The sequence below is a fragment of the Ochotona princeps genome, chromosome 8 (genome assembly GCF_030435755.1).
Source record: "Ochotona princeps isolate mOchPri1 chromosome 8, mOchPri1.hap1, whole genome shotgun sequence".
In the NCBI taxonomy this organism is placed as follows: Eukaryota; Metazoa; Chordata; class Mammalia; order Lagomorpha; family Ochotonidae; genus Ochotona; species Ochotona princeps.
Window position 1 is genome coordinate 60,143,230 of NC_080839.1, and position 23,597 is coordinate 60,166,826.

Consider the following 23,597-nt stretch of genomic DNA (forward strand, 5'->3'; position numbering starts at 1 on the left):
TTACACTGGCTGCTGTCTTCTTGTACAGGGTCTGAGACATTGCTTTAAAATCCCTAAGCTATCCAAGGTTGCAGGTGTGGCACTCATCTCATCATCCTAGGTGTTGCCAGCAAGTCAGCGCACATGGACTGAGCATTCATTTTTTGTAGCAGGTGCTGTGCATGTCTGACTTATATGTATGAAGAAAACAGCTAATAGGCTGCTCAATGTGCTACTGCTTTGGAAGGGTTCTGACGCTTTGGTGGGCATTGCCAGGGCAACCAGACCAACAGTCTGTTAAGCTAATTAAGGCAGCAGTAATTGCACCCAAGCCTAGCTAAATGCAAGAGTATACTGGTTGGTTAGAATAATTTTCTTTCTGTTGAGGGACAGGTCAAACAGAAGCAGTTTTATAGTGCAGTAGAGGCTTTGGCCCCCTCTAAAGCTAACTGGAAAAAAGAACCTTGGGTAGGGGGAGTTTTGAATAAAAAATAGTTCATCCTACAACCAAGCAGATAATCAGAAGCAAAAATATTTGAGCATTTTCTTAGGAGCGAAGGCAACCACAGCATGGAGCATCCATCAAGGCCACAGCTCTCCTGGTGAGTCAGGGATCCATGTTCATATTCCAATCAGGGCTACTGAAAAGTTCCACCTAGAATAGGTCTTAGAGGGACAGCTGGAAATACGTGAAGAAAGACAAAAATGTGTGCATTTTGTGAATTTTTTATGTGCATTTGTGTAGGTGTCCAGTAACAACAGCAACAACAACAAAATGAGTGATTGCCTAAGTTCGCCATGGATTATTGATGGTTTGGTCAAAAGGCACACCATGACGTTGACTTAGGGATGTCAATCTTTTCTTGCTATGGTGCTTTCTGCCTCTGTGTGCCTGGAGTCCTTTCCTGAACCCAGGCTATCTGCTAGATTCCAGAGGAACTCCTTTGTAGGCCGGACTTTCAGAATTTACATTAAGAAACCCACCCAGTTGGCACTGGGAGTTTGAAGGATGTAGGGTCGGGTTGTGGAGTCAGGTGGTGGGCAGTAACTTTCTCCCAGCAGTTCACAGAAGCAGAGAACAACATTCACTCATTCATCACATTCATTCATTCTAACATTGACAACTTCCCGCCATGCCATCCCCTCTGATATAACAGTGAGTAAAACAAAGTCCCCTTTCCACCTGGAGTTGACATTCTAGTCAACTAGTGAGGCAAAGGGACACAGAAAATAAAAATATAGGGAAGAACTTCAAAAGGTTCATGAAAGGGGCTGGTGCTATAGTGTAGATGCTGCTGGCATCCCATACTGGCACTGGTTCAAGTCCTGGCTGCTCTACAACTGACCCAGCTCCCTGCTAACTTGAGAAAGAAGTAGGAAAAAAAAAAAAGAAGTGAAATTTTAAAAAAGCAAAGCAAAACAAACAAACAAACAAAATGGCCCAAGTGCTTGGGCCCCTGCCACCATGTGAGAAATCTGGATGGAGTTCTAGGCTCTTGCCTTTCTCCTGGCCCAGCCCCAGCCATTGCCACCATTTGGGAAGAAAACCAGCAGATGAAAGATTTTCTGTGTCTCTCTATCATTGCTTTTCAAGTAAATAAGGGACTCTGTTTTTAAAAAGTTCATGTAAATTGGAATTAAGATGATTTGTCAAAAATATATGCATATAAGGAATCTGAAAAATTCATGGAAATGCATATTATGCAAAATGCTATGTGTGGACTTCAGAGAGCTTCTCACCAAGATCAATGCATCTTTTAAGTGCATCTTCCTATGAACTTCTGAAAATATATTCATGAGTGCTGTGAAGCAAAATAAAGCTACTAAGGCCCTAGAGACTTATGGTATTGAAGGGCATCTATTTTACCTGGGAGGACAGGAAGTTGAAACAAGGGGCAATCCAGGGGTAAGACTAAAGGAGGCTGTGATGAAAGGAGAAAGTCTAAGGTTCCTGGGGTCCTAGAGAAATGCAGAGTGCGATTTTTTTTCACTTTACCACCTGCCCATATTCCTGCCTGGGAGCACTGTGACACCTGCAGTCTAGTAAATTAACCTCCCCGCCCCCCGCCCCGGCCTTTTTTTTTTTTTTTTTTTTTTGTAGGTTACAGGTTTCCAAACCAGTGGATTGAGTTTATAGCAGTTAGGAGCCTTCTGGAGTTTCAGCCAGGCCTCCCTCGTCAGAGCTTATGTCTGTATCGCCACCTGGTGGCCATGTCCTTTGTGCAGGCACCCTAAGAGGCAAAAACCAATCTGGGAGCGAAAGACAAGCCAGAAACAGTAACTCTACAACCGTTTCATATCCTGATCTTGTATGGCTTGAAAGCGGATGAATCACATTTGCTTTTTAAATTTCTTTTAAAAATTTGTTTATGTGAAAGAAAGAAAGAGAGAAAAATACAATCAGAGTTCTTTCATCTGCTGGTTCGTTCCTAAATCAGCCAGGGCTGGGCTGGGCAGAAGCAGGATGCTGGAACTTCATCCAGGTCGCCCACATGGATGCGGGAACTCAAGCATTTGAGTGCCATCCTTTTCTGCATCCCAGCTGTGATTAGCAGGAAGTTGGAAAGAGAAGTGGTTTGGGGATTTGGATCCAGGTACTCTTGATGTGGGATTAGTGTAACCCAAGTACTGCATTAACTGCTGCACCAAATGATTGACCCAGAAATTATATTGTTATCTACAACTTATTAATTTTGAGAGTTATATAGAGTGAAGGAGAGACAGAATTATCTTCTGTTCTCTGGTTTACTCCCCAGTTGTGTGTAATGGCCAGCACTGGGCCAAGCCAAAGCCAGGGGACAGGAGCCTCATCTGCATCTTCCGTGTCGGCGGCAGGGATCCAGATACGTGGACCATCTTCTGCTTTCCCACGCCTCTAGCAGGGATCTAGATCCAAAAAGGATCAGGTGGGACATGAACCTTTGTGGCTTATTGGGATGCTGATATTGCAGATGGCAACAACATGGACCCCGGGCATTATTCTTGGAAGTGTTAAAAGTATATGTATTTGTGGTAAGGCTATTCCATTTTTCCCTGGAAGGTTCAGTCATGACTTTTGATTCAAGGGCTAGGACAGGCCCCTTTCTTTGCTCTATTCATGCAGATCCCTTTTCGAGGCTGCTGGACAATTCCACTTGTCAACATGGGCATGATTTGTTTCTGGCCTTCTAATCCTGGTACAGCTGAAAGTCCAGTCTTTCAACTGGAATCTCTCTAGAATCTGTGGTTTCTGGGAACTCCCACTCAAACATCAGCCAGGAATTTAAGCCTGAGTGACAACTGCTGGGGGATCTGTGTCTGGGGCGAGTAACAGCCACGGAGAAGCCTGGTACCAGACACTCAACATGCATCATCTCTTCTTATCCACAAAGGGTGAGCTCCATCTACTAGGTCAGGAAAGTTCTGCAGAAGCCTAAATCCTCAAGCCATCGAGCCATCTACTGTCTCCCAGAATGCATTGGCAGGAAGTTAGATCAGCAGCAGAACTGAGACCGGAACCAGGCACTCTGATGTGGAATTAAAGCATTGCAAGGCAACTTCTCTTGCTGCACCACAACACCTGCCTCTCATCTTCCTCTTTGTGCCTTCCTTGTTCTCTGTGCCTCTTCTTCTGTTCCTAGATTTGATATTGCATCTTTGTGAGGGACAGGGACCATGTCAGGTGATTCTGAGCAGGGGCTGTCATTGTAAGCCAGACCCTGCAGAGACTTGGATGGGGGTGGCGTGGGGTTGGGGTGGGGGATAACAGCTGATCTCATAGGTCACCTGCTGGTCTGACATCCCTGAAGGTTCAGCCCCACAGAGAGGAATCTATGGGCTACAGCTCCACTCTGTGAGGCTGCTGGGCTTTGCGGTCTGAGCTCTTTTACCTGACTGCTGCTGAATTTCATTCCCCAAGGACAGAGTGAGCCTGGTTGGCTTCCTAATGAAGCCAACCTAACTTTGGGAGAAGAAACCTGCTGGGTGAGCACCATTAGTATGATAGTGTGCCTCCGGTGGTGAGAAGTGTCCCCAGTGACCTTATCAGAGGGTACCCCCCCAGCTGGACATAACTGGCGGGAAGAGATGATATTCTACAAAAGGTCACCAGTGACCAGAGGGAGAGAGAAGAGGAGGGGCAGGGGAAGAGGGAGGAGAGAGCTAGGGAAAGAGGTGATTTACATGTTTTTCTTCCATCTTCTCCCACTGTCTTAGGTTCTGCCATAGTTACCCAAGTCTTTCTCTTTCTTTCTCTTTCTCTTTCTCTCTCTTTCTCTCCTGTCCTCTAATGTGCACCTGCTATGTATCAAAGGGCATGCATCTTTTCATTGTTGTTGGATTAACAGCAATCAGCATCCCATTCAGTTCTTGTAAGTGGGATACCTTACACCTCCCAGTTCTTAACTCTCTCTCTTCCTCTCCCCCCGCCGCCCCCACTCATATGCAGGCATGCACACACACATACCCCACATCAGTGAAACAAAAGACCATTTCCTGCTCTCTGGAGATTGCTTTGTTTTGAGTCATAAAGGAAAAAATCCCATTTTAATTATTTATTTTTATTTATATGAGCAAAGCATGAATATGGTCTGGTTGCAAAAAGTTCACAAAATAAATAGAAAAGCAAAACCTTGTCAGGTGAAAGATCTGAAACAACTGTGGTCCTCACTTGCCAGCCTCCTGTTCTGGACCATTCCTGAAGAGTGTCCATGAACTTGGTAAGGGCTTAAAGAAACACAAAACCTATGTTCTACATCAAAGGATGGGGAAGTTGAGGTCATTTGGGAGATGAAATGGGGCATCCTATTTCACCTTTCTGTAGAAGTTGTTGACCCTCCAGCAATGTATTATTAGGTTTCTGCAGTTGCTTTGAAAAGAGTGAGGAAGAGAGGTGGGACCCCTGCTGCTTCTTTCTAACTCATTGTGCCTTCAGAAAGTGAGCATCAGAGGAAAATGTCCAGCATCCTGGCCATATTTGCCATGGCAGGTGAGAACATTACGGTCAAATTAATGCCTTTGTCAGTGATATTCTAATAGTGAGTATTCTCCTGGTATGACTGTACTGTAGGGCCAAATGGAGGTGAATACATAATTTTAAGGAAAGGAGTCAGAAATGTGTTGAATGAACAAAAGTTTGAGATGGGAAAGATCTTGGAGATCATTGATTCCCTGCATTTCATTAATGAAGACACTGAAGTTAACGAGTTTGGGCTCATATGTGGTTTGGGCCCAAACCACATGAACAGGGTTAGAAGCAGAGAGGCAATCAGGTCTTGGTTTCTGACACCCAACCCAATCCTATGCTTTTTCCTTTACACTAGAATTTGGTCCAGGTTGCCATTGTTCCCTACCTGGAGGACCTGGGCTGGTCCCAGTAATTTTTGGCTCCAGTTTCCTCATCACTTCTGTCTGCCTTAGAGTCACCAAGAGCATCAGAAGATTGTTGCGAAATGTCATGCAATGGCCAAATGATTTTCAGGTACAAAAAAGTGAACTAACTTTTGGCTTTTGGAAAGAGGAACATTTTGAATGTGTCAACTGCAGTCATATTTTTCAAAGCCTGATCAGACTCTCCTAAAGGAATCATAATTTGGGGAAATCTGGCTCTGGAAGCTTTGCATTTGTTCTTAAAATTCCCTAGGAACTGGATTATGATTACATGTTATATGACCTTAGGACATTGTTTCTAGTTCAAGAGATATAAGGCTATGGTTATATTGAAAGATGTCATCAGTTTTGGGGAATGCATGTTGAAGTAGTTCTGGGATATTTGGGATTATTATTTAGGCATTACATATCATGATATCTATAACATGATTTTTTTGGTAAAACAGCTTTGTAATTGCCTCAGTAAATATGCATGCATGCACATGCATACTAATGTTTCATGCAAGATTCCGAATCTGGGCCCGACGATACAACCTAGTGGCTAAAGTCCTTGCTTTTCATGCACCAGGATCCCATGTGGGTGCTGGTTTGTTTCCTGGCAGCTCCATTTTCCATCCAGCTCCCTGCTTGTGGCCTGGGAGGGCAGTGGAGGACAGCCCAGGGTCTTGGTATCCTACGCCCATGTGGAAAACCTGTGTGTGTGTGTGTGTGTGTGTGTGTGTGTGTGTGTGTTGGGTGGGGAGAGGGGTGACTCCTGGCTCCTGGCTCCAGATTGGCCCACTTGGGGAGTAAACCAATGAATGGAAAGTCTTTCTCTCTGTCTCTCCTTCTCTCTGTAACTCTGCCTTTCCAATACAAAATAAACCTTTAAGAATAACAAAAAAATTCTGAATCTAGGAGTTTGGTATATTACGTGTTGGTCACCAAACTTGTTTGAAAGTTTTAAAAAATGAAATTGCAAGTAAAATAAGTTCTCCAGGTGGTTCTGGTTTTCTCTAATGGTACAAGAAACACTCATGTCAATGAGGCCCTGACCAACGACAGTGTATGAGTGATCACTTTCCCTCTTTTTACTTTGGATGTCTGTGTTCCTGGCTCTAGTTTAGTAGGAAAAGAGACTCTTTCTTCTCTACTCCTTGGTCAGTCTCATCAGCGTTGGAACCATTTCTCTGAAGCAATACCAATGCAGTTCAACTGCCCCTGAGTTTATATTGTGTGTCTGAGTTGTCTTTAGGACCAAAGTCTTAAAATGGTGGACTGTCTTTCTCATAGCCAGGAAGGCCTACAGGTGGCACTGACTAGACTTGGAGGCGTTGATGGCACCCATGGGTCACAAACTCACCCAGGGCCCAGAGATGACACCCCAAGTGGGCCCAAGAGAAGACAAGGGACAGGCTCAGGATGAAGCAGGGGCAGGTGCTTCGTAATCATCACAGGGAATTCACACATTTCTAGGTTTAAGACCCCTTGTTTTAGACTGTGATAGCAAACCCAAGGTCATGGGTTAGATCCCTACCTTAAGAGCTGTGAGTATTGACCTTTGCACAAAGAGAAATTGTTTCTCACTGACAATCCGTGTACCTTACCTTGTTCTACCACTTGAGAATTGGGGCTTTGTTGAAAAAACTAAGGGAAAGAAGGCCAATAGGGTTGGGCAATTGGTTCTACACAGTGTAAGGGTTACTTCAGGAAATTCATGGCAAATGAACTGCAAAAGTAGAGTACTTTTTTTGTGTGCAAAACATTTTTGAAAAGTAGGGATAATTTTTTCCTTTGAAATGTATTTCCCCTAAAAGGCTGTGTGTGTGTGCTCATATGATGTCATTATATGTGTACGTATATATGTTTTACATAGGTTTTATATGTAACATGTACATTTTTTCCTTCCTGTGGGAACCTGCTCCATGCCACTGCAGAGGTGGCTGCTTTTTACCGATGGGTGAAAAAGACTTTTATTGCTCTCTGCTAGCAAGATGTATCAACCACCTTCAGAACTGGATGAAAAGGTGAAAATGTTTTGTCAGCACCAGTGAACTGTGATCGAAATGAGTGTTATTTTTAATGAGCAATACTTGATGAGGATTTACCAGGCAGCATGAAAGGAGCATATTGAACCTTGGGAACCAGAACAATAAGCACCCCAGCCCACCGCCGGTGTAAACCTTTACAACTCACACACTTTATGGGTCCTCTTTGGCTGTAACAGGAAAGGAGAGAACCGCACTCGGAGGCTCAGCCCTGGACCCTGTGGCAGGAACCTGCAGGATCCTTCCCGTGCACACCATGAGGTAGCCTGCCTTGTTCTTCTGTCATCCGCCCTTGCAGCCGAAACCCTTAATTAACCAGAGATGTCATCAAGAAAAAGTTTGCCAAGGAAGAGGATGCCTGGTTTAATTAAAAAGATCTTTAATAGTTATTAAGGAAATCAATTTGGAATTCAGGCCCTGAGAGCACTGATGGGGGAAGAAAATGCTGAGAGGAACTTTGCCGGCTCTCTGGGTAATGGGTTTTAACTCTTTGATCTGCTACTGCTTTCACATCGCTGGGGCTGGGTTGTAGCCACAGAGAGGGTTGCTTGTCACTCATTACTTAGGGTTTTGCACCCCCAAATCCAAGAGAAGCTAACCTTTCTAGAATGCGGTTATCCGGGTAATCCAAAGAAATAGGAAACCTTTATACATTGAAAGTCTCCCACCTCCTAAGTAAAAGCTGGCTGTCTTTTCCTCTGGAGAGAAAGAGAGGCATTATTTCTCCCAGAGGGTTTGTGCTTGGCCTGGGCAGTCGGCTGCTTTTCTTTATTACTCAAACCAACCTGCTTTGGATCAAGCCCGAAAAGGGGATTTGGCTCTTTGGAGCACAAGAGAAATATTATTTTCACTTGTCTCATGAAAATGATGACATGAAAGGTGAGATAGCCAGAGGATGGGCAGAATAAATCATCTGCACGGAGCAAATTGCAAAAGGGAGTGAGTTTTTATAAGACAGCGTCCTGCCAACAGGGAGAAGATATTAATATCGGCTTTTGATGCAGCCCCATTGAGTTCACATGCTAAAAGCATTTTTCAAATAATCTATGCTTAATTAATATTTGTACAGCACTTACAGAGGGAAATGGAGGACAGGTGCAGGGTTTGGCTACAAAAATGACTCTCCCTTGCTGCAACGTAGCTATTTCTCAGGTGACCAAAGCTCTTCTGTCCACTGCTCACCATGGGACTCAATGGAAACCCAAGAAGAGCGGCCAGACCTTTCCTCATGCAAGCCTTTGTTCACACCACCAGCTTATACTTCCTGGCAGAGCCTGGAGCAGGCTTTTGTTTATTTGTATTCCTCACAGCAAATGGCCAGCGTCTGTGGGCTATGCTCACAACTTGTTTGTTGATTGTTTTGCTGATTACCTGGAGACAAGTGAGGCCTCCTAGCAATGTTTTGGCTTCTTTGTTTCCCTTGGTCTGTGATGCCACTTGGGAGCATGAGGGTGTGGGGTTGATCTGTTGTAACCAAAGCGTTACCAGTGAACCTGTTGTGTATGCTGTAGACACATCTGCTGGCTTCTCTGGGTTTGTCTTTCCCCAGTTATAAAATGGGGAGTATAGGACCAGATGACCCCCATGGCTTCTCTTTGGAGCCTCACTTAGTTTGGTCCACCTTCATTTTCATGCTAGCTGGGTATATCTGTTCCCAGTTAAGAGATGGCACACAGGAAAAACCTCATGTGTAACTGGAATAGGTTGTAAACAGACCACCAGTTGGCTGGATCCAATATTTTTATGGGGAGATAATCCCATTAGCTAACAACAATTCAAGTCCAGGAGATTCCTGGACATGGTCATCTGGACCTCAGCTTCTGTTGAGAAGCTGGGAAATTCTGGAAGCACCTGATCTGCATTGGCATTGGTCAGTTGGAGCTGGCTTCATGCTAATCCTCTGTGGACTTGACACTCTGTACCATGCTTCCATTGATATCATTGTGTTACTGGATCTTCTTTTCCTGACCCTATCCCATTTCATTCATTCACATTGCATTCATGGCCCATATAAGGATGAGTGTAAGAGAAAAGGTGTTTCAAGTCTGATGTCAGGAATCTCTGGTCTTCTGTCTCGGGAAGTGGTCACTCTCTGGGATGTTCAAGCTGCTGTGGGTGGGTAGGTTCAGGTCATTGACTGACGTGACTCTCTCTTACTTCCTTATTCAAAGCCAGCTTGACTTCACATTATTGCTTTTTTTAAGATTTTACTTTCATTTGAAATGCAGATTCACAGGGAAAAGAGAAAGATAGAAGAAGAAGGGGAGGAGGAGAAAAAGAGAAATCTATTCACTGACTCAATACCCACATGGCTCAATGACCAGAGCTGAGGCAATCCAAAGCTATGAACTTCTTCTGGGTCTCCCACAGGGCTGACATGGCTAAGGACTTGAGCCATTCTCTGCTGCCTTCCAGCAGGGAACTGGATTGGAAGTGGAGCAGCCAAACTCAACTCTGGTGGCCATATGAGATATTGGCACAAATGGAAGACTAGCCAGCCATGCCATCACACCACCCTCACACATTGCTGCTTCTTTGAATCAATGTCTTGAAGAGCGTTTGCTCAAAATAGCATCTTTTGTGAATATTTAAGGTATTCTAAACTCAGCACATCCATAAAGCAACTTAAAAGCTAGGGCTCTAGGACTCACACTTACGTTTCAAGAAAAGCCGACATCCTTCTATAAACATCTCTTGAAGCCTTCCTGTTTAGAGTGGCCTTCTAATGTATTGCCTAAAATGGGAATTTTTTTCCAAGTGAAAGGGCATACTATTAATAATGATGTCAGAAAGATAAACATAAACAGGGACTGTCCCAAGAAATCTGGGACATGAGAGGCCACCTGGCACAACAGGCAATGTCTACTGATGACTCGATCCCAAAATGTGCCAGTGGGCACTAGAGCTTGTCCTGGATTTGTCCTATTTCCCCTCCTGGGGCACGACTGGCTCTGTTTATTGTTAAAGTTACAGCCAGACTGGTGAGGCACAGTTCTGCTCCTCCTAGGATTTGAGCTCGCTGTCCCTGTTCTGCCTCTCCCTCACGGCCATAAGTGGAAACCTCCCGAGAAGCACTGACTTCAATTGTCAGGATGCATGCAGCTGTCATACTTGGCTGTCTGAAATCTGGGACCCGGGGAGTGACAGCGTTTCAGAATCCATCTGTTTCTTGTGGTGCCTGTGCTCTCCTCTCTCTGATAATTCAGGTTAAAGAATCTTCTCCACTTTTTTGTTGAGCTAATTGGGTCACTCTTTCATGCTAGAACTCTGCATTTTCTACGGGGGTGCGAGAGAGGGAGCCGTGTCTCAAGTCACCACAGGACACCATCACTGAAGATCAAACAGTTTCTACAACCAGCAAAGACATATCATTAGAGCAGTCGCAAGTTTGGCAGTTGGGTGAGGAACAAAGAAAGTTTGGGAGCATTTCAAAATAATGAAAGAAGCAGGCTTTTGAAATGCAAAGATATAAATCCCTTTCAAGGAAGCAAATTATGCAGTTTCCTCCGTATATATGCATACACATATATGAGAAGGGGGAATGATTGGGGATAGTGGGAAGGTGAAAGGAGTTGTTTTATGGGTTTTATGGATAAAGATTCAGAAAAGAGATGGTCAGATCCCTTAGATAAAGCTTCCCATGTACTCATGGAAGATGAGAAGGGAAAGTGGCTGGCTTTATTCTTTTGACAAAGATGTCCCAAGGTAGCAGGAAGGGGGAGGGGTTGGTAACAGCCCATTCCCATTTACCTAAACTACTCCATCACTCACTGTAGAAGAGACCTATAGGAGCCCCAAGATTCGCAGTTTTAACTACATCAACTGTGCCAAGGAAAAGAGAGAGCGAAACAGAGGAAAAGGGGGCTGATGTATTATTTACAATGGGAGAACTCGAGCAGCTGAACCGGCTGCGGGACTCAGTGCAAAGACTCGGGTGTGATGAGTGCAGAGGGAGGCTGAGCCTCTTTGTAGCCTTCCTGCTGTGGTTTGGTGGCTGCGAAAGCCTGCCAGGGTTGGACCAGCATGCTTGCTGTGCTGTGAGCTCACCTGCTCATCTTCCTCTGTGGCCCAGACAGAAGGCTGTCCTTCCACCAAAGGTGAGATGTCATTTGATTGGCACAAAAGGCACCCCATTGGTTGTGACAAGTCTAGTAAGCATGAAGATAAGATGACAAGCTTTACACACACACACACACACACACACACACACACTCCCTGATGCCACACAGTGGGTACAGAAGAGAGACTTGGGACTTCTCCTTTTCAGAGGAACAAAGGCAGCAGGCTGTTGTGAGCTGAGTGGGAAGGACAGGAGGACAAAAAGCTAATGGAGGAGCCCACAGCATGTGCATCGGACTTCAGGGCTTCCTCCTGCTTCCAGAGCACATTTGTTCCATATGCTACTCTACACAGCTTTCCAGGGCCATAATGGATTTTATTCTGTAGTTTTTATATGAACATGAATGACTCACATCTGCTCCAATACCCAGTTTGCTCCCTAATGTCTTCAACAGCGAGGAGAAAGAGAATACAGCTTACACTCAACTTGCCAATGTCGGGAGTGACAAAATGTGTTTCAGTGCAGGGACCAGGAAGGTTAGAAACCTCAGTGAGGTCCTGGGAGGGTCTCTATGGGAAGACGGTCATGACAAGAAGGGAAACTGAGGCCCAGAGAAATGAGTAATTTGCTCAAGCCCATGGGGGCAGGACCATTTCTAGGGCATCAACATGGCCCTTATTTGTTTTTCTGATTGCTTGCCATGTTGAATCTTTCTGCTAGGAGCTTTTCTTCCCCATAGAGGCTGAGATGAGAAAAAAAAGTAACTTGGATTAATGGCCAGTGATGGCTAATCCCTCCCTGAGGTCAACAGTGCTCTGTGCTACTTAAGCTGTTTATTAAAGTTTTAAGCATCCTTCTGGGCATAGTGTGGGTACTGTGGCCATGCTGGGACCCCAGAGAGACCTACCCAGCTCTGGGCTCTGCGTGGACACTCACCTGGTTTCCAGATGTAGGAAGTTCCACCCAGAACCCATTTCAATCCTGATGACATTTCCTGTTTGGAAACCCAGAATAACATACCATTTATCTGAATCAGGTAATGAATGGCACCTGGCATACCTAGGATCCCTTAACAGCTTCTGGGGGCCCAAGGGAATCTTTACCACCGAATGGGGTAGGGGGCAAACTAGTGATTCACCAAACAGGCACCTAGGAAGAAATCCCCTGCTTCTCCAAGACCCTGCCTGGAGTGGCTTCACCCCCCAGGGCTCCAATCTGCTCATGAGCCTGGCAGTCAGCATGAGACACCTCTGTGGCCAGCAGTGAGTGTGGTGCTGTACCATCTTGGCAACTTGGCAATGGTGTTGTGTAACTGTCTGCCATCTGTTACTCAGTAGCAGCATCACAAAGCGCTCATCAGTGGACGCTGGTGCAGCTGGTGCCTGGAGCTGACAGGGGCTTGCCTGGGGGTTCCCTGTGGAGCCTGCCACAGATATGGTACCAGCAGGTTCAAGCCTGCAGGTCTGGGGTGAGGCTCCAGGGACCTGGGGATGCTGCAGGGGTGGGTTGGTCTTGCTGCTCCCCTGACCCCCCCCCCCCACAATCATAATCTCCAAAGTGATGGCTGGGAAGCCCAGTGGGACACTCCAGTGAATGGGTTTTAAATAAAGGCAATGACTGGCCGCTCCCTGGGGTGCTGTGTAATGATGGAGTGCTCAGCTCTGACTCCTGTTGGGCTGGCAGGAGTTCCCAGCTTTTCCAGATTGCTTGATTCCACCACTGCTTCCAAACCAGCACTTCTTTTTTTTTTTTTTTTCATTTGCTGTTTTTTATTTATTTTTTTTATTGCATTTCATTTTTTAAAATTAATTACATTGCATTATGTGATACATTTTTTTATGCACTGGGATTCCCCTGCCCCTCCCCACACCCTCCCCCCACGGCGGATTGCTCCACCTTGTTGCATTTCCATAGTTCAAATTCAGTTGACATTCTTTCATTGGAGGTATTTACCAAGCATAAAGTCCAGCATCTTACTGTCCTGGTAAGTTCAATGGTTTCTTAGTGAGACCATCTCTGGTCTGAAGGTAGAGCCGGCAGAGTATCATCCCAATCAATTAAAAGCCCCAACATAATATTTCCAACCATTTACAACATTGTAGCTTGGCCAAGAACCGTTTGAGGGGAGGACATGTAGCCTGGGGATTAAGATACCCACCTCCAATCCAATGTTATGGAGCTGGGTTCAATCCCACCTCCAGTTTCCTGCTAATGCAGCTCCTGAGAGGCAGTAATAATGGTTCAAGTGATTGACTTCCTGGCGCCACCCATGCCAGCGACCTGGATTGTATTTCTGGCCCCTGGCTTTGGCCAAGGCCTCATCCAGGAGGAACAACACTTGGGGAGTTACCAAATGGATGGGAGCTCGCTGACTGCCTCCTCTCAACTGACTAAATAGTCCTTTGGGGTTGTGAGGCCAGACTGCCTGTAGCTGAAGGACTAAGTGCCAAGAACAGAAGGCTCTGGGTGGCCTTCTCCATTTCTGAGGATGTGTCCTGGGGGTTCAACCTTGTTGGAGAAGGACCCCCAGAGCTGTGATTTGAACCTGTCTCACTTGCGGGGAGGTGGGGACATTTCCCTCTGAGCTCTGTGAGCATAGAGTGGAGGACGGTGGCTGCAGGCATGGCTGCGTTATTCTCCCTGCACGAGGACCTTGGTGAGGCCAATGCTCCTGTAAGTAAAGCACACAGGCCCCTGGATGGGCAGTTTTGATCTGCTCCCTTTGAGGGTTTAGATAACACCAGTCCTTGGCATTCAACTTTCTCTCCCCTCCACCCCCTTTTAAAGATTTATTTATCTAACAGAAAGTATCTACTTGATGGGCAGTTACAGCACACAAGGGAAACAGAGAGGTCTTCCATCTGCTGTTCACTCCTTAAAGGCTGCATCTACTAGAGCTGAGATTTTCAGAAGCCACGAACCAGGAGCTTCTTCCAAGTCTCCCAAGTGACTGCAGGGGTCCAGGTACTTGGGCCATCCTTTGCTGCTTTTGCAGGCGCATTAGCAGGGAGCTGGATTGGAGGTGGAGCAGCTGGGACTGGAACTGGTGCCCACATGGGATGTTGGCCACTGCCACAGTGCAGGCCCTTGCATTCAGCTTTCACAACTTCGGTTCAGCTGTCAGAAGAGGTGGTTAATACCAGATGGGGATTAAGGAAGGTGAATCACTCCCCCAAGATGCACACAGCCAGCGTGTTGGGGCTGCCTGAGGAACTCCTAGTCTAGTGACAGTGCCATGAGGCAGCCTTGCTAGGTCTGTGTGGGAATTGGATTCAAATCTGTACAACCTAATGACCCAAGTGCTTCTAATTGCCAAGTGGGAGGAGCATGCATTTCCTCAAGCTGTTTGCAAAGCAGGGCGTTTGAAAGCTGCCCCTCTGCACCTGGTATCTCTTCTGCCCAGGGTCGTTTTCCAAGAACCCTCTGTGGGTACGCCACCTTTGGACCCCTCATTTCCTGCAGGCACAGTGCTCAGATGCTTCCAGGGGAAGGGTCCCCTGAAGAGAGACATGGCGCCTTAATTTTTTAAAGGACATCTTTAAAGTTAAATTTAGCCTAGTTCATCTATCCATTAAGCTGGAAAAAAAAGTTGCCAGGCACCTGCAGGCAAACACAGAAACGCCCTTGGGAGTTTGGGAGTTGGTGGAACTTGGCCTTGGTCCCCACTTGCCCTGGGTGGCCGCGGGGTGGGGGTGGGGGGTCAGAAACCTGACCTAAGTAGCAGTCCTTGTCAGTGCCCCAGCATCCCAGCCTGGCTCTGGAAACGCCAAGCAAACGAGGGCAGGACCCGGGTATGAGCGCCAAAGTCCTCCCAGGCACAGCTGCGCCGGAGCCCGCGGCTTGCAGCAGGCGGGTGGCGGCCATCCCAGGTGCACCCGTGCCCACCCCGCCCCGCCCCAACACGGGCTGGCCCGGGAGCTGCGCTCAGGGCTCGGCGCCGGCGGCCCAGCGGCAGCAGCAGCGGGCGCCTCGGTTGGAGGGCGGCAGTTGCGCCCCCTCCCAGCTCCCGGGGAGTCGGTCTGTCTGTCGGCCCGCCCTCCCGCCTCGCTCCCTCCTCGCTCCCTCCTCCCTCGTGCATCTCCCGGGGTGCCCCGCACAGCCTCGGATCCCGCCCTCCCCGCTGCTCCAGTCAGTTTCCCTCTCGGCGGCGGCGGCGTGCAGAGCATCTCAGCGCTCGCTAGGCTCCTCTCTGGCTCGCTGCCTGCCCCTCAGCCCTCGCTTGCTTCGCTTCGGGGCTACCCGAGTCCCCATCCCCTCTCAAAGCAGGCTCGCTTCTCCCCGAAAGCGGACCGCAGGGTGGGGTGGGAGGTCGCCTCGCGGGATCCCGCCGCCCTTCACCGACTCGCGTGGCCTGCGCTCCCCCAGCGCGAGGCGCACGCCGGGACTCCTGCCCCGCCGCCCCTGACCGCCTGGGGGTGCCCCAGGGACGCAGCGCGGCCGAGAGGAGGAGGAGGCTAGTGGGACCATGAGGCGCCTGACTCGCCGCCTGGCGTTGCCGCTCTTCGGGGTGCTCTGGATCACGGTGCTGCTGTTCTTCTGGGTCACCAAGAGGAAGTTGGAGGCGCCGCCGGGAGCTGAAGTGCAGACCCCCAAGGTACTGGGTTTGGCGGCCCGCCGGGCGCGGGGCAGTGGCTTCTCCGGAGGGCGTGCGGTGTGCGTGTAGGGCTTACAGGCTGCCAGGAAAGCCAGGGCGGGGGTCCGGGTGCTGTGAACCGGGCAGCCAGTGTGGGTGCAGTGTTCCTGGGTCGTAGCAAGCTCGGGGGCAACTGCGGATTCGTGGCGTGCCGAGGTGGCCGTTGGAGTGGATAGTGGGCGCGGGCAAAGTGGGATTCTCAACTTGAGTGGCTCGCTCTGGGCGGCGAGGTGAGAGGTACGTGGGGTCCCGCCACGGAAGGGGAGCTGCTGGCGAGCTTCCCCGAGGCTGACAACTCGCGGACGTCGCCAGGAAGTCGCCGGCGGTTGGGGCGGGCGGCCCGGCGGGCTGGTGCAGGTACCCGCGTGCGCGCGCGGGAAGTCTGGCGGCCGTGACCTCCTTCCCGCAGCTGCCAGGCCCGAGCGGGGCAGAGTGGAGGCCGGAGGGCGCCAGGAGCGTGCGTGTGTCGCGGGCGAGTACCCTGCAGTCTGTGGGAGACACCCCGCAGCTGTGCTGCAAGTTGAATCAGCCGCTAAGAAGCCTGTGGGAACCGACTCCCTTGGTCCTGACAGGGAGTTGGGGAAATGGGAATCCAAGTGGTGTTTGCACGTCCTGCCCGCTGATTCATCCGCCAGCCCGCAGAAGCCGCACCTGCACCCCTTGCCTTTCCACCCAGAGGCCCCCCTCGTCTCCCAGACTTGGTCCCGGTGCACAGAAGATGGCTTGACCTGGGGCCGTGTGTGTGTGTGTGTGTGTGTGTTTTGAACAAGGAGGACGGGGAGAGAATTTCCTGCAAGTTGGACTATGGAGGATGTTCATAAATTGAGTCTGAAGCAGTCTGAGAAGGGCACATGGGAAACACGTTTATTTGTGTGCTGGGGCGGGTGTGTGTGTCTGTGGAGGGGTGCTACCAAGCACAGCAGCAGAGGGCCTGCCATGTATCTGCATACAGTAGGCGCTTTATTCCAAAGTAGCTGCCTGGAGTCCCCCGGCGAGGGAACAGGCTCAGGTTAACTGCTTTAAGTCACTCTTTTTGCTGGTAGTGCCCAAACCTCTGCCCCCAGGAGCTGTTCATTGTGGAAAGTTGGCTCTAAGAGTCTCTTAACCCTCTGGCATTTGTATTTCTGAATCTTGCCCATGTTGATGTCAACATGCATTTATTTAGCACCGTCTGTGTACCAGGCAGTGTGCTAGGGGTTATGATGCTGGAAATGCAGAACTCTCTTGGGGGAAGGGGATTTGCTTACTTTTGGACCAAGATGGCCTAGATCTCTGAGTGGCATGGGAACTGGGGAGCTGCCTGGGAGAGGGAGATGAGGAAAGAGAAGTGAGTTGAGAATGGTGAAATGGGTTTGTGGCATGGCCGGGAGGGCTCCATGGTAGCTGTAGGCTTAGAGGAATGACACAGCACGTTGTATGGGTTTGGCGCAGTTGGAGCACATGACCCTGGGCACGCTGTAGGGTGTGTGTGTGGCTCAAGCCAGGTAGGACCTTGTGGGCTCTGGGGTCCTTAAGCAGGGAGGTGATGAGGTCAGACGGGTGACTCCAAGCAGCCGTGACAGCACCTGATGGATGGCACACTCATCTCCTGCGGACCCATGGCTGGGGAGAGCTTCCCTCGTTCCCTTGGGTAGTTCTCTCCCAAGGAAGCAGTTAATGGTGCCTGCAGGGGGACATGAACTTTGTTTTGCATTGGACCTCATTACGTTAGGCTCACTTATTCCTGCTTTGCCCTGGGGATCTGGACCAAGAGCACCGCTCATCCTGGGTAGCCCAGGCAGCTGTGTGGCAGCCTGGGTGAGAGCCTGGGTGAGAGTTGCCAGCCCTGGCAGCTGCTGGGATGAGTGCAGTGGCCCCACCGTTGGCTGGGGTAGGGGGCTGGAGGCAGTGGTCTCATGCCAGGGGTCTGGCCATACTGCTGTGCATTCACCACAGGTCGCTTGGTATTTGTCATAATAGTGATTCCTTTTCCTGAATCTGTCTGCAGCCATGAATTATTTCTATGGACTTGAAGCACTTTATGCTTCTTATGACAAGGTGGCCTTTTTTTCTGTTTGCCTTTCCTCCTTGCTGTTTTTCACCTGCACAAGTGTCTGTGTGTCTGCTGACTTGTATGCCTTCTTACCACCGGAACAGACTTGCTCCCCGTGATTGATGAGTATAGAAATTGGCACGGCATGCCCAAAGGATCTCAGTGGTCCCCAAGCTTGACTGCATGTCTCCATCACACAGCTCATTGAACCTTCTCAGTCTTGGCTTTTTGGCAAAGATTGTAGTTCTGTGGGTTTGGGAGAAGCGTCTAGCCTTGGTGTATTTTTACATATACACCCTATGGTTTTCAAGTAACCTATGGATGAATGGGCTTTGGGAGCTGGATGGAGAATAGAGAATCCCACATCTCTTTAAGTTTTGCAGTGTGATTGGCTGCATGTAAATAAGGCCAAATGACTTCTTTCTGAATGGACTTCGTGTGGTTGAGTATATGCACTCAAGTTAAATAATTGCTAGTGTTTGTATAGTGCTCCACAAATCCACAGACTCCATTTCACATCCGTTAGCTCGGAATATTCTCATAAGGGTGATGATACCTCCATGCAGATGAGGTTGAGTCAGAAGGTGAAATAGAGCATCTAGGATTGCAGGATTCAAGAGGCAACATCCGGGCAAGAATGGGATGGGAGCATTCTGGAATCTGCCTGCTCTTTCCATACCATTGCATCCCGTGGACTGCTTGGTGCTGTACTTCAGCAGATGGTACAGTGAGCCTGGGGGATGTTGACAGCATGAGCTGCCCTTCTACTTGCCACAGCTGGTGTGGCTCACCTGCAGTGGGTGTGAGTGGGGTCGATAAGACAGGAATTCCTCTGGAAGTAAATGCTGTTGTGTGTTCTTGCCACTGTTGCTGTTAGATGGAGCTCACCATGGTGGAGAAATTTGTCTGATGAAGGGCCGTCCCCAGTGCTTTCACACAGCTGTTGGTTTAGAAATTGTTTGCCAGAGTGGAGATTGTTTCCTTTGCAGTACGAGTTTGATAGGACATTGTTCATCAGAGGGGAAGAAATACAGGTCTTGAGTGAGTGCAGTATCCTAGGCTTTCCCCAGAAACACTTCTACACAACCAGCTTGCCGTGATATGCTGAAGCCTTGGGGTGGAGTCCATCCTGCTTGTCTTTCTTCCTGGTGTAGGGGTGGGAAAAGCGATGATCTCTTTCCTGTCTATCCTCAGGGGTCATGACCAACACCTCTGCAACCAGGGGCATGGGACATGGAGCCTTTGGAATGAAGACCCCTAAAGACCCAGGCTGAACTCGGTGCTTTTCTGCTTGGGCTTGATGAAGCTTAGACAGCTGTGTGGAAATCTGACTGGGCAAGCGGAGGGTGAGTTAGTGCTAACAGACTGAGTCTGAGTGTTCACATGCTGTGGGGGACTCTCTGTACCCTGTTCTTCTGAGTGTGGGGCAAGACCCCTTCTAGGAGGGTGGTCTCATATCTACAAGGCAGGTTGGGAATTTTTTTTTTTTTTGGCTTTTGCAGTTTCATTTATGTATGAGTGGGAGGGAAAGAGAGGGACAAGGGGAGAGAGACTGACTTTGTTTGAGGCTTTCACTTTGGGATGTCATTTTTTTTGGCCCCAACACCAGCATGAAGGAGAGGCTGGGGAGGCGCTGCTGCATCCCTGCACAGGAGGGGCTGCCCAGCTCTTAGGGTCAGCGGGGGCAAGCTGCCTTCCCAGTGGTCCAGTACAGACCCAGGCTCTGGGACCTGGGGCCTGTGCTCTTCCTCCTCACTGCTTGGCAATGTCCCCTGCCCCGGGGAGGGGTGGGTAGTGGTGGGAAAGGTGTCTCCAGAACAGGCTGGGTCTAGTGAAACCCCTGGCCTGGTGGCCACAGTCCATGTTATACAGAATGGACTAGGTGCACTTTAGGTTTCATAAATTTCACTGGAGATTTTTTTCCCCTTTAGTTTGAAGAAGGGCTGATTCTATTAGTAGGTCAAGTCAAGAATTCTTTAAATTTGACTTCTTAGTATTGATTTGGTTCTTTTTCCTTGTCTTCCTCCCCCAAATTACTCACCAAACTCTAGTTTGTAACTGAAAGTCACATAACACACTTTTTAAAAAAGATCTGTTTATTATTACTGGAAAGGCAAAGCAGAAATACAGAAAAGAGAGTCAGAGAGAAATATCTTTCTCTGCTGGTTCAGTCCCTGAATGGCAGCAACGATCTGAGTTGAGCCAAACCAAAGCCAGGAGGAAGGAGCTTTTTCTGGTCTTCCACTTGGGTGCAGGGCCCCAAGGCTGTCTATTGCTTTTCCATGCCAAAGGCAGGGAGCTGGGTGGGGAGTGGAGCAACCGGGACACCAGCTGGTACCTATATGGGATCCCGTAGCTTGCCAAGTTAGTATTTAGCCATTGAAGCATCATGCTAGACCCCATGTAACACATTTGATGTTTTAATTCAATCTGTGTTTTAATGATAAATGCCATGAAAAATGACCTGAAAAGTGTTCTTTCTCTTCTTTCTAATCAGTTGTTTGTCATTGGCAGAATTATACAATGTTGTAGATTTTTTTTAAAAAACTAACACATTTGTCTCTTATTTCCTAGAAACCAAATTTAATCCAGGGGCTCAGAGTTTAGTAAAAGCAAAAGAAATTTGGGCCTGAGGGTAATTTTGGGGGAAAGGCTTGGAAATGGAAAGACTTTGAATAAAGTGCCTGAGGCCCATGTAAATGTATCGGCGTTGTACCAGGAATGTAGCAAACATGATTAGAAAATAGCTTGTCTTTCTGTAACATTTGCATACCACCAAAGTATATAATACTGTTGTTTTATTCCTCATTTAGTCGATAATTTCTCCCATTACCAATAGTTGTTGGTTTTCTGGAGAGGCTTTGCTAATCTGCTGATGCGCAGTGTGTGCGTGTTGGACTTGGGCCAGGGACTTTTGATCTCGGCACAACCGGAAGCAGTATGTGCTCAGATGCATGCTCATCCTTTGCTGGCTGGTGTCTGTGCCAGGCACCACACTCGTTTTCATTTTAAGGCTGTGCCCTGGAGCCCTGGGGGCTCCTTTGCTCGTGTGCAGCATTTGTTGGGAGGGGTGGAGAAGCATGCAGATTGCAGGTGGAAATCTCAGATATTCAAGCAATGGCCTGTCTTTGCTTTCTAGGTATCAGATCAGCAAGGTTGAAAAAAATTTGTTTTAGATTTTATTTACTTATTTGAAAGGCAGAGAGATGAGAGAGAGAAAGAGAGAGAGAGAGAAAGAGAAAGAGAGAGAGATTTTGTATCTCCTTGTTTACTTCTCAAATGGCTGTAATGGCTGGGGCTGGGTTAGGCTGAAATCAGGAGCCTGGAGCTTCCCCCCAGGTCTCCCAGGTGAGTGGCAGGGACCCATGCACTTGGACCATCTGCTGCTGCTTTTCCAGGTGCATCAGCAAGGAGTTGGAAGGAAAGCAGAGCAGCCAGGACTAGAGCTGATTGTTCATATGTGACACCAGCGTCGCTGGCAGTGGTTGAAAATGCTCAGCCACAATGCTGGCCCCTCCTTCAACTTCAGCTCCTGGTCCCCTGCCACCTGAGGAAGCTGTTGGGGAGGTCACCCTCACTCATTTTTGGCCTGGGGTCTGAGGACATAGAGTTGAGTCTGTGGTGCTCAGCAGTGAGTGAATGATAACTCAGAGGATGGCCCAGCTTACGTGCTTTCCTGCTCCCCCAGGTCCAAGTGTGAGACCCTGGCCCAGGTTGTGGGGGGAATTTCCTTTGCTTCCCTCTTGGAGCTCCCTCTCTTGCTTCCTTCTTATTCCTCTGAAGTGGGGTTTTTGGAGACACCTGTTGAAATCTGAGAAGGCGATGCCTGTGTCACAGCCTTCCTGGTCTGTCTGTCCATAGGTTTAAAGGCGCTATCTTCCACTCATCATTGGTCGTTTATTTTTATTATTATTATTATTCTTTAAAGATTTATTTTTTATTGGAAAGTCAGATAGAGAGGAAGATCCTCTGTCCGCTGATTCACTCCCTAAGTGACCGCAATGGCCAGTGCTACACTGATTCAAAGCCAGAAGACAGGAGCCTGCTCCAGGTTGCCCATGTGGGTGCAGGGTCCCAAGGCCTTGGGCCATCCTCGATCTCTCTCCCAGGCCACAAGCAGGGAGCTGAATGGGAAGCAGGGCTGCTGGGATTAGAACCGGCACCCATATGGGATCCTGCAGCATGCAAGGTGAGGACTTTAGCCACTAGGCTACTGTGCCAACCCCCATAGGTTGTTTATAAAGCCACCAATACTTGGGGCACGGGAGTTCTGCCAATTTTCCTGTCACTGTTTGATTAGTCTCCTTTGCCTGCACCCCACATCCACACCGCCCCTTCTCAACAATTCAAAGTAGTTTGATCAGGCTGGTGGGAGGTTTGAAGACATGTGGCTGGTGCCCTTGTTTGATGTGTGGTGTTTGTGCTTTTGTTACCCCTCCAGAGCATCTCAGCATCCGGAGGCATTTTTGGAGGTACTCTCACTTAGGAAGCAGAGGGAGTTGGAACCCCGCTGTGGCTTTTGTGCTTCCTGTACCAAGAGCCATCTGTCTGGGGCTGTGGGTCGGACCGTGCTCTGTGCTCTCTGCAGCTGGTTGTGGGCTCTTTGCATTGGCCAGACTACCTGGCGCTGGGTGGTAAGCATTCTCACATGGCCCTCAGGGGTGCTCACTGTCCCTGAGGGCAGGCCACAAAGTTGGGCCCTCTCCTTGTAGTTCCCATATCTCCAGGGAGTATTTCTTAAAAGCCCAGCAACCTGGGGATCCCTTGGAAATGCCAGGCTAAGTGGGGCTCTTCTCCTTCCGGCACAGCCTCCTGTGGAGGGGAAGCTGTAACATTTGTCTCCCATTTGGCTGCCTGCAGCCTCAGCTCTTCCCAGGGTAGCTTGGAGTAACTTTGAAGGAAGACCATATGGCTCTTAGTACTTATACTTCTGTTACTCTGTTATCTTTTGATTATTTTACCAGGAACGCTAGATGAACAACAACAAAAAATCAGTGAGTCTCCAAAGGCTTAAGTGGTAAGCTGACTAAGCAAGAAGATACACATGCACACGTATGTGAACACACACACTGGTGCACCCCCTGCACACATTTGCACACACATGCCTCTGCACTCCATGCATTTGCACGCATGTGCACACACACACACACACACTCACTGGTGCCTGTCCAGGGGTTATTCTGCAGAATCTCTGGTAATTTGCTGGCTCTGGAATTTTGCTATTGCAAGCAAAATGACCTGAGCTGACTCTGGGTGGCTGCTGCCATCATGGGACTAATAAAAACCAGGAAACTGATGGGGGTCAGAGAAGAAGAGATCTCTGAGGGTCAGGGAGCGTGGAGACGTGAGACGTGTATGTGTCCCCCTCGGAGTCATCTTGTGCTGAATGTGTCCCCCATCTTCTTCTTGCTTCATCTCATTCTTCCTCCTCCTCTTACCCAAGTCTCCTGAAAAAGCTGCTGGGATTGATGAGCAAAGAGCTGCTGGGCCAGGAGCCCC

General features: G+C 48.6%; 1 protein-coding gene across 2 annotated transcripts in view; it reads left to right on the top strand.

Annotated features, from left to right (window-relative positions):
- Nucleotides 1-15,183: 15,183 nt before the first annotated feature.
- The window catches only part of GALNT14 (polypeptide N-acetylgalactosaminyltransferase 14), a 196,343-nt gene continuing 187,929 nt past the window's right edge, over nucleotides 15,184-23,597 (top strand). Inside the window, exon 1 of one of the 2 annotated variants that reach the window (XM_058668119.1) lies at nucleotides 15,184-16,027. In XM_058668119.1, coding sequence (XP_058524102.1) covers nucleotides 15,899-16,027 — 129 coding nt within the window. In that variant the 5' untranslated portion in view covers nucleotides 15,184-15,898. The remainder of the gene's footprint in view (nucleotides 16,028-23,597) is intronic. The other variant, XM_004582712.3, reaches the window with a different exon arrangement.